Consider the following 16,241-nt stretch of genomic DNA (forward strand, 5'->3'; position numbering starts at 1 on the left):
CCTAGAGGATACCACCAGTAAAGGTTCCCTGAACGTCTGATCCAATCTGAACGCCCATCGATACCATTGACAATACACTCTAATTTCATCTCCAGGCACAACAGAGAAATTCTGCACCACAAACGTCAGTCGTTGAGCCTGATACCTGACAATCAAGAGTTTGGGCAACTAGATCTCACAGCAGAATGTCGAAACATCCTGATGGAAGCCCGGGCATCAGCTACTACAAGAACTTAAAATACCAAATGGAAACCTTTCTGTTTCTGGTGGAGAACCAAAGGATTCTATTGATTGAGCAGAACACCTGCAAAATACATCCGTATTTGCAGTGTCCAGCCAAGTGGGAGCTTGAATACTCGTCTCAGTACAAGTCTATCTGGCAGCAATCTCAGTATATCTAATAATACAAGATAATTCAATCACTATTTTCCCATAGTTAATAATAAAATACATTATGAGGTGTCTATACAGATCATTTCCATCTTTATTTCGCTCAACAGTAACCTGGCATCCTAATACTGACCTGATCCAATTTATGCTGACGCCATTCGAGCTAATCCAGAACACATCTAAAGTTCATTTCATGGAATACATTGCTTCTTTGGCATGCATAGTAGGGGAAATGTATGTATTTACAGTTAAATAAGACATTCTCTGCTTAGCTAAGGGCAAAGTCATTTTACTGACGCATACAAAGTTTATACCTAGGGTCCCTTCTGGTTTCCACTTGAATGAGCATGTCATTCTGCGGTCTTATTTCCCACATCCCACAACCTCTGCAGACAACGCATTGCACTTGCTTAGTGTGTGCAGGTGCATCAAATTTTACATTGAATACTCATACTACTTTGTTGCTACTCTTGAGCAAAATAAAGGTGGAAATGCTCCGTAAAGTCCCCTCATAATGCATTTTATTATTTTCTGTGAGAAAATAGCGATTAAATTATCTTGTGTTATTAGAAATACTGAGACAGATGTCAGAAGGCCTTGTACTGAGGCGAGTATTCAAGCTCACTCTTGGCTGGGCACAGCGAATACGGACATATTTTGCAAAGTGTTATGGTCACTCAATAGTAGAAACATTCAGGGCCCGATTCACAGAACTAACTTAAGACAAAATCCTAAACTTACTACCATTTTGGTATTCACAGAATGCACTTACTGCTTTTGGTATTCACAGAATGCACTTACTGCTTTTGGTATTCACAGAATGCACTTACTACTTTTGGTATTCACAGAATGGATTTACGACTACTAACTTTACGTCCGCATTAGGGCTGGAAATTCCGGCCCGGAGGCGGGGCTTCTGGCCCGGAGGCGGAGCTTCCGGCCCAGAGGTGGAGATTTTGTATCTGAGCTATGGTGACCTCTAGGGGGAGTAGGAGTGCTACCATATTTAATTCAATGGTTTATGTTCAAGTTGCTTCAAATGAAAATGTGCTACTAAACAAACACTGTTGTTGAGGCCTATAGCTATTTTAACACTGTTTACTGCTCTCTAACATTGCCAAGGACTCCAAGCCTGAAGACAGTGAATGATTCAAGCATATCTCTGTGGATGTTCCAGTCAAAAGCTGAGATGAGAGTAGGACAGGTAGTACTGCTCCGGCTTCTCCATTAAGAGAACACTTATTTTGTAAAATGATGCGTACTGTTTTGGTAATCATATTTCAAATGCCTGAATCTATGAAAGATCCAATCCTGGAGAAGAAACATTTACTTACCTATAAGCACAGCTCTCAAGCATTGTTATCATTCATTGATTCATGCTTGCCTCCCCTCCTCCCCATTAAGGATACTACAGAAATGTTATGATGCAAGCTACAAACATCTAACAGTTGGAGCCTCTGAGAATTGAAACCATATGCCCCTCCATCTGATTGCCAGGATTTCGGTCATAAAATGAGAAGGCATCTTGTGGTCTGTAAATGTTTTTTTATTTGTTTTCATTGTCAGTTGCTGTGTTGAAATTTAGACCTGGGCGATAAATTCTGTTCCGCTCACGGAATTTGTGGAATTTGGGTAATTTCACGTTCTGCGGAGAACATTCCGCGATCCGCAGCTTCGCGGAAATTTTGGCTTATTCGCGCTTTTTAAAATGCGTGTTCGCAAGATATTTCCCCCCGAGCACGCAAACAGCATTCGCGAACAGGAAAAAAGCATTGCGAACGGGTGGAACAAGCAATTCCGCTTGTTCGCGGAATTCTGCGTGCTCGTGGAGATTTTTTACTGTTTCGCAGAGCTTTGCGTAGCGCGACTACACAAATTACTCCCACCCCTAGTTGAAATACTGCTATGTTAACATCTTGAAAGATGCAATGATGCAGAACTGTAGTTACAGGTAAGTGACTTTTTTCCCTTAATCTAGCATGATTTCAATCTGGCACAAAAAAAACATCGATTTCGGTACTTCTTTGTAATGGAATTAACTCTTTGCAGGGATGCATTAATGGTGAGCTGTCCTGTTTCCTAGAGTGGTGCACCAACCATAAACAGAGGACCACTGTCCCTATCCTTGGTTTAGCAGATGCAACTAGTACCATGTTATTTTAACATTTAGTTTGATCAGGGGGTTTTATCTGTGTCCTTGAGGATATGGCTTACATCTTGTGTCAAATTTGTTATGTGAAGCCCAAAACCTTGCACTATTTTGAGTGTATGTGCATTGCACAGTTTGCGTATACATGTCTGAATACTGAAGCCACAGGGATCCATTTTAGATGCCCCTGGTTTGGCTAGGCAAAAGATAGAGGATGAGGGCAGCTTTCCCAGACAATGGATGTATATTGAATTAATTCCTGTTGTTGGAGAGTGAAAGATGGAAGTTAGACTATCTTTAGAAATTCCAGGAAGAATTTCATAGCTAGCAGCTCATGGTTAGTTCTTGATGAACACTGCCTTAGATGTTGGGGTTGAGGGAAGGGTCTGAAGTTTTTGGTTGAGGGTGAAATAGTTTTTAGGTCAGGTCTGATGTTTTGTTTGTTTGCCCCTGACTACTGCTTCAGGAATGCTGATGACAACCAGAGGCACACACCCCACACTTTATTGGGCCCACACCGTGATGCTTCTACTTGGAAAAAGTGTCTGTGCTGTGCAAAGTATCACTTGAAGGACACTTGAAAAGAGTACCAACCCAAACTATTTCTGACGTTTTAGACTGTGCATCCTCATCCCCTGCTGGATAATTTTGTATAAAAGCAGATACAAATCATCCTTCTACTTTCCAGTTCAAAGATCTTCAAGACGGTGGAAGAAGTTCTCCACAGAATACTCAAAGACCTACCATTTAACCATAGGTGTGGGGACATCACCTTAGGTCCTCACATTCTGATGGAGGAGCAGTGCCTAGTGCCCAGACGCGTTCCTAGCTGCTGAACAAGGAAGGCATCTACCTTGTCCTGCAGGAGGAGACTGTTCAAGAGGGGAAGCTCAACTCTTTTATAGTGTGAGGAACACCTGGAGGAAAACTGCCTTAGAGAGCGAATCCAGGCATGACCCATGCTGTATGTGGTTCCCCATGTCTTTTTCCACAGTTTTCATCGAGAATTGCGCCCAAGGAGTTATACAAGTAAATGTTGTTACCTATTTTTGTTATACGTAATGTTTGCTTTGATCTTTCCTTTTTGAAACATTTGGAAAATAAAAACGAATATGCAGTCTGAGATTCATCTTGGCAGCAGAAAATTATGAAGCTCATGACTCGGGGAGGTTGCCGTAGATGGAAATCTATTGCCATAGGTAACGTAACTTTTCTAAAAGCTGGAGCCTCTCTTACTTTTATCAGTTTCCCCACAGTATTGCTTTTAGCCACAGCAAGGTAATTTCTGGCTGCTGCCACTGGTGCTGAAGTACCACCAAAGGCCTCCATTCCTGACCCATTGTTTCAGGGCTTTTTTGTACAAGATTAGCTGCATTTCTAGTCACTGAAAAGTGAAAATAAAGTAATTAAAATTTAGCTCACTTATGAACTTTGGTGGCAGCTGTGGTAAGTAAAAATGGTTTTAAATTAATGTTGTGTGCGTGCTTGCAAGTGAGAGTATGTTTAAGTGAGAGAGTCTGTGTTGATGATGGTAAGTGCATATGTATGTGTAAGTGTGTTTAAAAATGAGTGAGAGTTAGTAAAGGGAAGGAAAGTGGAGTGAGAATGCGTGAAATTGGGGTCCAGATTTACAATTCTTTGATGCAAGGCGACTTTGTTCCAAAGTTGCTGCATACCCTTGTATCAAAGGGAGACAGAAAAATTATGTCCCATATCTATTAAAATATGGTTAGTTATTTTCTCTCACAATGTGCTGCCGCAATGTTGTCAGCCATGTGCCTACACACACTCTTGTGCCATAGTGCAAGGGTGTGTGTTCGCTGAATCATAAGTTTGCACTATGCTTTAGGGCTTTTCCCACTCTGTATGTATGCTGTACAGTGCAACATATATACATAATTGAAAAATGAGGAGAAATTACATGTACATTTCTCTTCTTTACGCCTGACCTGAGGAGGCGTACAATTTATATGCAAATTCCTGTATAGCAATGTTTGTAGGTAGGGATTTGCATCAAAATCCATGGAATGCGCACTTAATGCAAAATAACACAAAGCAGCCACAAGGCAACTTTGCGTTACTTTGGGATACTACCCACTGCAAATCTTGATTTGTGTTTGATAGTATACCCCCACACACACTTGTTTGAGACATCCTGATGCAAAATTGTAGTAAACTTGTCCATGAGTGTCATTAAGTATGAATGAGTAAGATTAAGAGTGAGTGCAAGTGAATGAGAATGAATAAGAATGAGTGTAAGGGGATGTAAGAGAGTGTGAGTGAGAATGAATGTGAGCGACAGTGTGATGTGATGCTTGCAAGTTTGTTGTGGGCCCTGACATACTGAAGGTAATTATTGTCTTATAGAGATAACCGGGGCAAAACACTGTTCCTGGTATACGTGTTGCAATTCTTAGCAATTCAGACAAAATACTGGCTCTGGCAAACTAGGGGTAATTCTTGGCATAGAGTACACCTATGGTAAATCACTGGTACTGGCATACTAGAGTTAATTCATTGCATATGGAGCAACCATTGAAAAATACTGCCATACTTGAGGAAATTCTTCGCATGTAAACACCAGCGGCAGAATTCTGGTACTAGCAAAATGGAGGCAATTCTTGTCATAAAGATCGACAACTTGGTATAGCTGAGGATGGAAACCACGACTCAGTGCTGGCCCTGTTATACTATGGTATTTTTTGACATAAGATTCACCCATGTTATATGGATGGCATAAATTGCATAATTCTGGCACTGTCATATTATATGTCATTTTTGATGAAGGGGCGCCCATGGAATATAGGGGCTCTCATGATAAAATCCTGGGCCAGTCATAATGGAGGAATTTGTTGAAATATAGGGGCACCCATAACACATTTTAAACAAAGAAAATAGGGTCATGTTTAACTGTCTTCGCATACCATGAATGGATTTGAATATTTAATGAAGGCACTTTCAGCACATGTGCCATTTTAGTAAATGTATGTGAAAATTGTGCTTTAAAATGCCTGATTTCAACCATTCTTTTTTAAAAAAAATCTCAAAACGAAAAACCCCCTTGAAGAGGTCGGGCTTACTCGCTTTTCTTCTTCACTAGATTTTAAGGCAAGTATTATTCCCCAGAACTTTCACAGATCAAGTCTGCACTATAACGTAGGGGGTATCTACAATAGACCGTTTTCTGTGTTATTTTGTTATACAAATCATGCATTTAATATGGTACTTCAGTGATGCCGTGTTGTGTGATGTTAGTCATGTGACATGCTTTCCTGGGAAAATCCGGGGCAGGGGTCATATGATATCACTTCTTGTGATGTCATTAAGGCCAAATGGTATGTGACGTCACTTCTGCTATCCCTGGCATTTTGATGAATCGACACCTATGAACTACAAGAATTACAAAAAGAATAGGTTTTACAAAACACCCAATAACTCACAACAGAAGAAGCAAGACAATAAAGCGAACAAGACAAGAACGAAGTCCAAGAACATTGGAGGCAGCACAACTTAAAAGCAGATCATCGAAATACTGTCTTATGCTGATCTGTCCTCATAAAACCTGGAACCCTTTCCTTTCCATCTTGTATTAGAATTCTACAAAGAAAAGAACAGTGCTTCCTATTATTGGTAAACGTACTTATGTTCTCCAACCATTAGCGGTCCTCATAATGTAGCTTCATAAGCCTCTTCTTCTTATGAATGAGTCTCTAAACCTTGAGAAACCTTTGTCAATCAATCAATCAATCAAAGCATTTATATAGCGCACTACTCACCCAGAGGGTCTCAAGGCGCTAGGGGAGGGGGGTCCGCTACTGCTCGAACAGCCAGGTCTTGAGTTGCTTCCTGAAGGCGAGGTGGTCCTAGGTCAGGCGGAGGTGGGTCGGGAGGGAGTTCCACGTCCTGGCGGCGAGGAAGGAGAAGGACTGTCCCCCTGTGGTGGCTCTTCGGATGCGGGGGACGGTGGCGAGGGCGTGGCCGGTCGATCGAAGCTGGCGTTTGGGAGCGTAGAAGTTGAGGCGGCTGTTGAGGTATCCTGGGCCTTGGTTGTGTAGGGCTTTGTGTGCGTGGGTGAGGAGACGGAAGGTGATTCTCTTGGTGACCGGGAGCCAGTGCAGGTCTCTCAGGTGTCCGGAGATGTGGCTGCGACGGGGGATGTCCAGGATGAGTCGTGCTGAGGCGTTCTGGATCCGCTGAAGTCTTTTCTGGAGTTTGGCGGTGGTTCCGGCGTAGAGGGAGTTGCCGTAGTCCAGACGGCTGGTGACGAGGGCCTGGGTGACCGTCTTCCTGGTCTCGGTGGGGATCCACCGGAAGATCTTTCGTAGCATGCGCAGGAAGTTGAAGCACGACGAGGAGACTGCGTTGACTTGTCTGGTCATGGAGAGGGTGGAGTCCAGGATGAAGCCCAGGTTGCGTGCGTGGTCTGTTGGTTTGGGTGCGCTGCCTAGGGCGGGGGTCCACCAGGAGTCGTCCCAGGCGGAGGGTGAGGATCCCAGGATGAGGACTTCCGTCTTGTCCGAGTTCAGTTTCAGGCGGCTGTTCTTCATCCATTCGGCTACCTCTTTCATCCCTTCGTGGAGGTAGGCTCTGGCGGTTGCGAGGTCGTTGGTGAGGGAGAGAATCAGCTGGGTGTCGTCGGCGTAGGAGATGATGTTGAGGTTGTGCTGGCGTGCGATGTCTGCGAGTGGGCTCATGTACACGTTGAAGAGGGTTGGACTGAGCGAGGAGCCTTGAGGAACGCCGCAGATGACTTCGGTGGCTTCAGTTCTGAACGGGGGGAGGCGGACTCTCTGTGTCCTTCCGGCGAGGAAGGAGATGATCCACTCCAGTGCCTTCTCCTGGATTCCGACGTTGCTGAGTCGCTGCACTAGTGTACGGTGGCAGACAGTGTCGAAGGCCGCGGAGAGGTCTAGGAGGATGAGGGCCGCTGTTTCTCCGTTGTCAAGCAGAGCTCGGATGTCATCGGTGGCTGCGATCAGGGCGGTCTCGGTGCTGTGGTTGGCCCGGAAGCCAGACTGCGAGAGGTCAAGGGATCCGTTCGTCTCGAGGAAGGCGGCCAGCTGCTTGTTGACGGTCTTCTCGATGACTTTTGCAGGAAACGGGAGCAGCGAGATGGGGCGGTAGTTCTTGAGGTCGGTGGGGTCGGCTGATGGCTTCTTTAGTAGAGCGCTGAGTTCGGCGTGCTTCCAGCTCTCCGGGAAGGTAGCGGTGTCGAAGGAGGTGTTGATGATGTCCCGCAGGTGGGGTGCGATGACAGCGTCGGCCTTGTTGAAGACGCGGTGAGGGCAGGGGTCGGTAGGAGATCCGGAGTGGATGGAGTTCATCGTGCGGACGGTGTCTTCGGTGCTGATCGGGGTCCAGGCGCGGAGGGTGGTGGTGGGGGGCGGTGGTTCGGTCGTGGCGTGCGTCGGTTGAGTGCTGAAGCTGTTGTGTATGTCCGCGATCTTGTTGTGGAAGTAGGAGGCGAGGGAGTTGCAGAGGTCTTGTGAAGGGGTGATGTCGTTGTTACCGGCGATGGGGTTGGAGAGCTCTTTGATGATGTTGAAGAGTTCCTTGCTGTTGTGTGCGTTGTTGTCCAGTCGTTCCTTGAATGCGGTTTTCTTGGTGGCGTGGATGAGTTGGTGGTGTTTTCGGGTGGCGAGCTTGAGGGCAGTCATGTTGTCCGGTGTTGGGTCTCTGCGCCAGGTTCTCTCGAGGGCTCGGCAGTTCTTCTTGGAGCTCTTGAGTTCGTCGGTGAACCATGGGGCTTTCTTGCTACCGGGTCTGCTAGTCGGGGTCTTCAGAGGGGCGAGGTCGTCTGCGCAGTCGCTGATCCACTTCGTGAGGTTGGTGGCCGCTTGGCTGGGGTTCGTTGCGCTGGTGGGTGGGTTCTTGCTCAGGGCGGTCGTGAGCTGGTCGGCTGTGATCTTGTTCCAGCTTCTGCGTGCAACCTGTTGCTGGTGGTGGTGGATCGTGGTCCTTCTGAAGCTGAAGTGGACGCAGCTGTGGTCCGTCCAGTGGAGTCCGGTGGCGTGGCTGAAGGCGATGTCCTTGCTGGATGAGAAGACGGGGTCGAGTGTGTGTCCGGCAAAGTGGGTGGGGGTGGTGACCAGCTGCTTGAGTCCGAGGTTGGCGAGGTTGTCCAGCAGGGTGGTGGTGTTGCGGTCGTTGTTGTTCGTGTGTGCGCTAGTGAATGCAGGCTGTGAAGATCCTTTTCAAGAAGTATGCAGTTGCGGTAGGAGTTTGTTGTGTGTACGAGTGCCATCATGAGGATTGTTTACAGCACTCTGGGAGATGCCATAGTAAAGAGTTCTGCAGTCGTTTGTTTCTTGCATACGCGGGAGCTCTTATGCTAATGTGGCTGAGTACGGGGGCACAAGTCTGTGAGACAGCAGTGACCCAAAATGCAAATGTTTTATGCTTCATCTTGTATATTTGTGGATGCAAAAAAGCGTATATTTGGAGGCTCCCAATGTGTTATCTTGATAATGCTCAATAGATATTTTCCTCCGATTTGTCACGTGCTAATCATGAACATATTTTTGTAAATGCCCAATGACTCTTCTGAATTCTGACCTCCATTTCACAAAGATGAACACAAGGAAGGTACAATGAAAATAAATCCAGAGATGATTGAGAACATTAATCACTAAGATAGTCTCTTATTATTTCAGACATATACCATGGACTATTCAGATACGTCAGTGGCATCAAGTGGAATTACGAAAGGAATGAGGAAGGTTAGTGTGATAAATAACTTTTTTGAAATATCTGGAAAAGAACTGACTGAGTTCATGTTTTGAATATAATGGCCCATGTTTATATCTAGTTCTCATAAATAACACTGGAATGTCAAACCTCTTCATGCGATATTCATTATTAGTCATAAGCACAGCTTTCCTATTTATGGTGATGAAGATGTGGACATTGAATAAGTTAGTTATGGCATGATGCCCTTGATGACTATTTTATTACTTGGGCATGCCCTTTCATACTTGTATGTTTAAGCACAGGGAACGGTTATATGCTAAGTAAGCTAGCATGTTAATAATTTACCTTTATCCTAGTCACTTAACAGTCTGTTAGGGAAAGGGCATATATCATACTCTGATAGAGGGAATTAATCAGTCCTTATGAAAGCTGTGGGCCCTTAGTGAACTTGAACAGGATGGCTGTTATATGTCAACACCAAGGATACTTGGATGATTACGTCCAAAGGCATCCATTGTACCTTATGTTTTAACCTTACTAGTGGCACTCAAAGTAAAGGTGTACCGGGGTATCAACTAGGAATTTGTCATCTCAAGAGCCCCCTCAGGCGACGTCTGTGATTCAAGGTCTAGATATTCCATAGGTTTCATAATAACACAATCTCTCTGTGTTTTAAGAATTTGCCACCGTGCAGACCATGCTGTTCTTCCCATGTGTCAAATGTAGCCAAAAAGCCACTCAAATAGGTTGTGTATAGTAGAGACCCCCATTTTCTCCAAATGTTCTGTTTCATCTGAAATAAGAGGATGTTTGTAGGAAGCTGGCTCTGTATATACTATACCAAAGTAAGGTATAGTGTGCACAGAGTCCAGTGGATCCCCAAGGGTAGGCAGAGGTAGTTAACCTGTTACTCTCTATTTCTGGTAGTTTGGGCCAGCAGTAAGGCTTTCTCAGAGGGTAGTGCTAAGCATTTGTTGTACATACTCAGGCAAGAAATTATGTCACACACTCAAAGACTTGAACTCAGACCGATTTGGTGTATAAAAATATTGTTTAGTTATATTTATTTTCTAGAACCAAGCCAAGCCTGGTACAGGTAAGTATAAGAATACTTTGCAAGAATATACAGTTTATATACAGTTCGATTGCTGTGGATTAGTTACAGTATAACCACTTGGTATTTGCAGATAGTCAGAATTACTTTATAATTACTTTTCTTAAGCAACCTGGTACTTCTAGATGCCATGCTGGTGCATTTCTTGAGAGACGGAAAAAAAATGATACAGTTCATTTTGCAAAGTTATCACAGGTTTACAGTATTACTCACGAGCCACATTTAGTCCTGGGAAGGCAGAACTGGGTTTTACGGGTCCGTGGGAAAGATTCTGTCAATGGGGCACTGGAGTCGCACCGTGAGCGGCAAAGAAGCGGCTGGGTGCAGAGTACGGGGACTACACGTCTGCCAACGGACTTAGCATGGTTGTTGGTTTGGGGTCTGTGGCAAGCAGGCCACCAGGATGGGAAACAAAAATCTCCTTGGGTCGAGGTCAGCACCGTGGTGCCCGATGGACAACAAGAATGACACCACCAGCGGCGCAGAGGCAGACGGGTGTAGGATGCAGTCTGGCTGATGCTGCAGATTCGGTCGCGTTTCCATCGGAGTCGGTCAGCTGCTGTTTAGGCGAATGGGGTCTTTGGGTGTTGTTGTCCTGTGAACACAAGCGTTCAGTGACAGAGTCAGTCGGACGGTCGTGGTTGCTTTTATTGGGCTGCTTCGGTTACAGAGTCATTCAGGGTGTCTCCTTTGGTCCCGGTTGAGGGGACCTTCCAGTTCTTTGGCTGCAGGTTCATTTTAGGAACTTCTGGTGGTTCGGGGGTCACTGGGATCCAGGCTAGGATCATTGGAGGGACCTCGCTGGGATGTTGGATCACTCAGGCTCAGGGAGCCGGGAGCGGAGTGATGTAGACTCATGGAGTCAGCCGGAGTCAGAGTCGGTATTTTTTTAGCAAGTCCGGTGCTCACTGGAGAAAAGGTCCTTTTTGAGTCACAAATGCAGGGCAAGTTCTCTGCATTTTAAAGGACTGCTGGGGCCAAGTCAGTTGGTTCCTCCTCTTCTCCTCTCCACATGGTGGTTCGGCCCTTCTTCTTCCTGCTTCTACTTTTCGGTTCTGATCTGAGGAGGCAAGGTTCAGGGTTGCCCCTTAATACTAAATTTAAGGGAGTTTATAGGTGTGTATAGGTCAGAACCAATGGATCCAGGTAGAGAAGTGTGGCTCACTGGTTAGAGAAGGCATACCCTGAAGCAGAGGTCAGACCCGGGACCAGGGTTCAATTCCCGACGCGGCAGGGTCTGAGCCCAAGTGTCCACGGACTCGATAATTCTCACTTCGGTGCCTACTCGAATCATGGGTTCACACTCTGCAACTCTGGGTAATAGCTTGCTTAATCTCCACTACGGCCCCCCCCGCGGCGGGATGCCTGGCTTTCACCTTGGGGATGCCCAGTACGGGTTATCTCACAGGGAAAAAGCCAGGACGGGTTCCCAATGCAAGCGGTGAGATGCCCAAGGGTAAGTCGAGCGCTATATAAGAACACACATACATACATACATACATACATGCATACACCCCCTTTAATGCCACCCTCTCCTGGGAGGAGGGCATGAGCCACAATCTGATTGGTTAGGTTCCCCCATCTGCAAGATGGCGGGGACTGAGAGTTGTCCTTCACCTCGCTTCCCCCACCTGAGGGGTGGGGTTGGCAAAGGTGGGCAAACCTTCATTCCTATCTCGATTTTTCAAGCCGATTTTCCTGCCCAAAGTGAGGGTCAGAACCGGCCGGGGCCAGTTGCTGGGAGCAGCAAATGGCTGGGGTAGCTCACAAAGGCGGCAGGCATTTGAAGCTTCCACTTCGTGGACCCTGCCCATCCTGGTGGTGGAGGCTTGGTACCTCATCCCAGGTTGTGCTTTGTTTCAGGACCCTGAGAGTGGCAGGCTCTCGACCCAGGGGTCCATAGATACTGTAGGGATACAGGACTCCTGCACTTGTACCCTCACCACTGGTATAGCACACCCAGCTAGAGGGGGGTCTTACCTTTGCCAGGGGGCAGTTTGTTGTAGGCATAACACACAGGGATGTGTGCCATGCCGTCTCTTCACTTTATCTGCACCAAAACAATAGGGGGGGGGTGCGTGTGTGTGTGTGTATGTAGGTTCAGGGCCTCTAAGGGTGGCACAATAAGTGCTGCAGCCCTTAGGGGCCTTTCCTGGTCTCAGTGCCCTTGGTGCCTAGGGTACCTTTTACAAGGGTCTTACATGTGGCCATAGAGTTGCCAATTGGGTTTTGCAACATATGGTTTTAGGTAAGAACATAGTCCCTGTGCACCTGGTTGGCAGGAGCCAAGAGCACACTCAGTCGAATGATATCAACATTTAGGCAAAAAGTGGGGCAACCATCCAAAAAGGGGTACTTTCCTATAATGTAGAACTGAATCTGCTAATTTGTTTGGAGTTATAGAACAGGGAAATTATTAGGTGAGGTGCCTAGCATGAGGAGGGACACCAGGGATGTTGATGTGCAAACTAGTTTCTCATGACCTTAACAAGAGCACACCAATGGCTAAGACCCGGAGCAGTGTAGTTCCTACACTAACTTTGGTGTTCCCCAAGTGGGCTTATCTGTATTTCTTGTAGTCTCAGATCAATAGTAGGACTTGTGATATTCTCAGTAAGAATGACAGACGTGGGTCGAATTTTAATGTTTAAGTAAGAATTATTGAGCAAAATACATGAAATGTATCGTCAGCTTAGATAGTAGTAAAGAATACAGATAAGTATAAAAACTCAGTATAGTTTGATGTAATATTCAGCATAGATTCACCACATGAAGTGGGACTGGGGTTCCTGGTTAATAAGGAAAAGTATGCCCTGTATCTGATAGAAACTTCTAGCTGCCGAAGCCTTACCTTTGAATTCCCCAGGCATCAGGCTGGATCCAGAAACTTTTGCTCGAGTAATACTTCTTGCATGGGCCGTCGGGTGGCTCCATTCAGCTCCGCCTAGCGTCGCTGGTGTCGGTTATGACGTTGCGGTCATCTATATAGGCGCCACCAAGGCATGCAGATGTCAGTTCTTTTCTTTCTGCGCCAGTTAAGTGCCGATCTGGAATGAGCTACCCCTCTGTTGCTTTGTGAGAGGCCTTTATCAAATTTTTGTCAACTTCGTTTTTATTGTGTACAAGGATGTCTTCAAGAAGATAATGTTTAATCCGTGTGGCACCTGTCACCGTGCCCTGTTTGTAATCGACCCCCACGTCGTCTGACTTTGGCGTCTCGAGTGCGACCATGACACAAACTTGTGCTCGGACTGTTGGGCCATGGCTCCAAAGGCCTTGTGGGAGAGAGCCATAAAGCTCCATGGGGACCGCAGCTGACACCATCCAGTGAGACTCTGTGAAGATCCCAGTCGCGATCGGAGAAGAGGAGGTTGCGAGACTGCTCCCGGAGCCCCAAGTCCTCTTCCTCCCACTCAAGTTCATCGGGACACGGGGTTGCTCTGGCACCCAGAAAGAGAGGGAGGCGCAAAATCGACCCTGGCTCCGGCTCCACAGAACCATGGACAACACATCGGCAAAGAAGAAGTCCACTTGGACTTCTTCTTTTCCTTGACTGTTGTTCATCGACAAACCAGGAAAGGAGCACCTATGCTCTAGGCATGATTCTGTGGAGCCGGAGCCAGGGTCGATTTTGCGCCTCCCTCTCTTTCCGGGCGCCAGAGCAACCCCCGCTCAAATTAAAGAGTTTTACAAGGCCATGTGCTGATGTGCTGCGTATTTAAGTGGGCCAACCCCTCTCATGAGCCTTCAGGCCGGCGGGGTCAGAATAGGCAACACTGGATTCAACGTAGTTGGCACCGGTGAGGCCTCTGGAATCCGATCCAGGACATCGCCGGTCTTTCCACTGCGACCTTCCCCGGCATCAGACCCGAATGTGATGCCTTCGGGGCCAACAGCTGCTCAAGCCCTGTCCTCATCCCTGACTACACAGAGTCGGAACGGTGTCGCTTGATGCCGATTCTGGCGCTGGTAGAACCTAGCAGTTCTAAGTTGTCACTTGAACATTTTGATGATGTGTTAGTCACTGGAGAGTACAGGAGGGGTCTATGGCCCCCTTTGAACACCAGGAAGTTGTATGGGGAACATGGAAAAGCCAGTGGACTGGACACTTCCCCAGATACTGGCATGCTCTCTCGGCCTACTGAGGCTTCGGAGGATGGGGCATTTTATGCCATGGTGGTGAAGAGGGCAGTGCGAGGTCCTGGACTGGAGTTGCCCTCTGTGCAGCTCAGGGCTAATCTCCTGACTGAAGCACTCCACCTCTGAACCCCTATTGCCCTTCAATGAGGCACTAACCAATGTCCTTCTAGGCACGTGGTCCAAGCCTAGCACAGGGGCTCCTCTGAATAGTGCATTTGATCTCCGCCATCATCCAGCTCTGGGTGACCCCAAGTTCCTTAGCCAACACCCCACCCCTGAAAGCTTGGTGGTGCAGGCTTCTACCTCCTTCTGCCCCTCCGGATAGTAAATCCAAGCGGCTAGAATCACTTTGTAAGAAGATGTTTTCTTCCTCCAGTCTGACATTGCGGTTGGTGAATACTGCATGCTTATTGGACTGTTTTTCCCACTCCCTTCGGGAGATGGTTGCCCAAGTGCTGCCACAAGTCCCAGATGCCTGGACTGTGCTCTCTCAGGCTGTTAGGAACTCGAGAGATGCAGTAAAATTCGCCATAAGGTGTGTCCTTGACATGGCTGATTCGCTGGGCGGAGCAATTTTATCGACGTTGGCCTTGCGGTGCCACTCCTGACTTAGAATGTCTGGCTTCTCGGGCTATGTCCAGGCTAATTTGATAGACATGCCTTTTGATGGATCCCGTCTTATTAGGGACAAGGCAGACTCAGAACTAGAACGGTTCAAGGACTCTCGTGCTACGGCCAATTCCATGGGCCTCTCTTCTACACCTCGAGGCCAGTCTAGCTTTTGCCACTTTCGTGGCAATGGAAGGGGATTCCAGTCATGTCAGCCCTATTCCAGCCACTGTCCTGCACAGACTTCCCAAGTTGTGCAGGGACGTGAATACAGTTCATTCTGTCTTAGAAATGGAGGCTGGAAGTTGTTGGCCAACCAGCTATCAGCAGCCGCAGCCTCCAAGAACTACTAGTCTAACTCTGCAAGACAACACCACTCCAGTTGGTGGGAGAATCCATCATCATCATCTCTCTCACTGGAGGTCCATAACATCAGGACTGTTCTCTGCCTTTCCTTTCTTTTTTTCCTCCTATTCCACCAAACCAAGAATGGCTGGCGGAGGATCATTTAAAATTGCTCGAAGAGGAAGTTACAGCTTTCCTGGCCGAGGGAGCTATCGAGAGTGAGTCCCGGTTTAAGAAGTAGGCAGTGGCTGTTATTCCCACTACTTTCTGATTCCGAAGAAGAACAAAGGACGACGGCCAATTTTAAATCTTAGGATCGTCAAACTCTCCCTCAAGAAGAGAAGTTCAAGATGCTTACATTAGCTCAGGTCTTGTCTGCCCTATATCAAGAAGACTGAATGGTACCATTGGATCTTCCGGATGGCGGGATGCATATTTTCATGACCCCATCATGCCAGGCCACAGGCGTTAGGTGCGGTTCAAGGTAGGCCTCGAGCACTATCAGTTTACCGTGCTCAACTTTGGCCTTACCAGTGCCCCTCAGGTGTTCACCAAGGTGATGGTGGTGGTCACAGCTCATCAGCGCAGGATAGGGGTTTCAGTCTTTCCCTACCTTGACGACTGGCTGTTAAAGGCGTCCTCGCCCCAGGCTATCGTCTCCCACCTTCATGCTACGGCAAACCTCCTGCATTTTCTGGGGTTCAACATGCCGAAGTCACACCTGACTCCTTCTCAGTTGCTCCATTTCTGTTCTGGACACATTGTAGTTTCAGGCTCATCATCTGAGTAGCGAGTCCAGAATAT

General features: G+C 47.0%; 1 protein-coding gene across 1 annotated transcript in view; it reads left to right on the forward strand.

The window, feature by feature from the left end:
- LOC146813037 (uncharacterized) overlaps positions 1 to 16,241 on the forward strand; it is a 165,537-nt gene that overhangs the window by 142,268 nt on the left and 7,028 nt on the right. Inside the window, exon 4 of the mRNA XM_085615251.1 lies at positions 9,193 to 9,258. Coding sequence (XP_085471377.1) covers positions 9,193 to 9,258 — 66 coding nt within the window. The remainder of the gene's footprint in view (positions 1 to 9,192; positions 9,259 to 16,241) is intronic.

This window comes from Triturus cristatus, chromosome 7 (genome assembly GCF_964204655.1).
Source record: "Triturus cristatus chromosome 7, aTriCri1.1, whole genome shotgun sequence".
Classification (NCBI taxonomy): domain Eukaryota; kingdom Metazoa; phylum Chordata; class Amphibia; order Caudata; family Salamandridae; genus Triturus; species Triturus cristatus.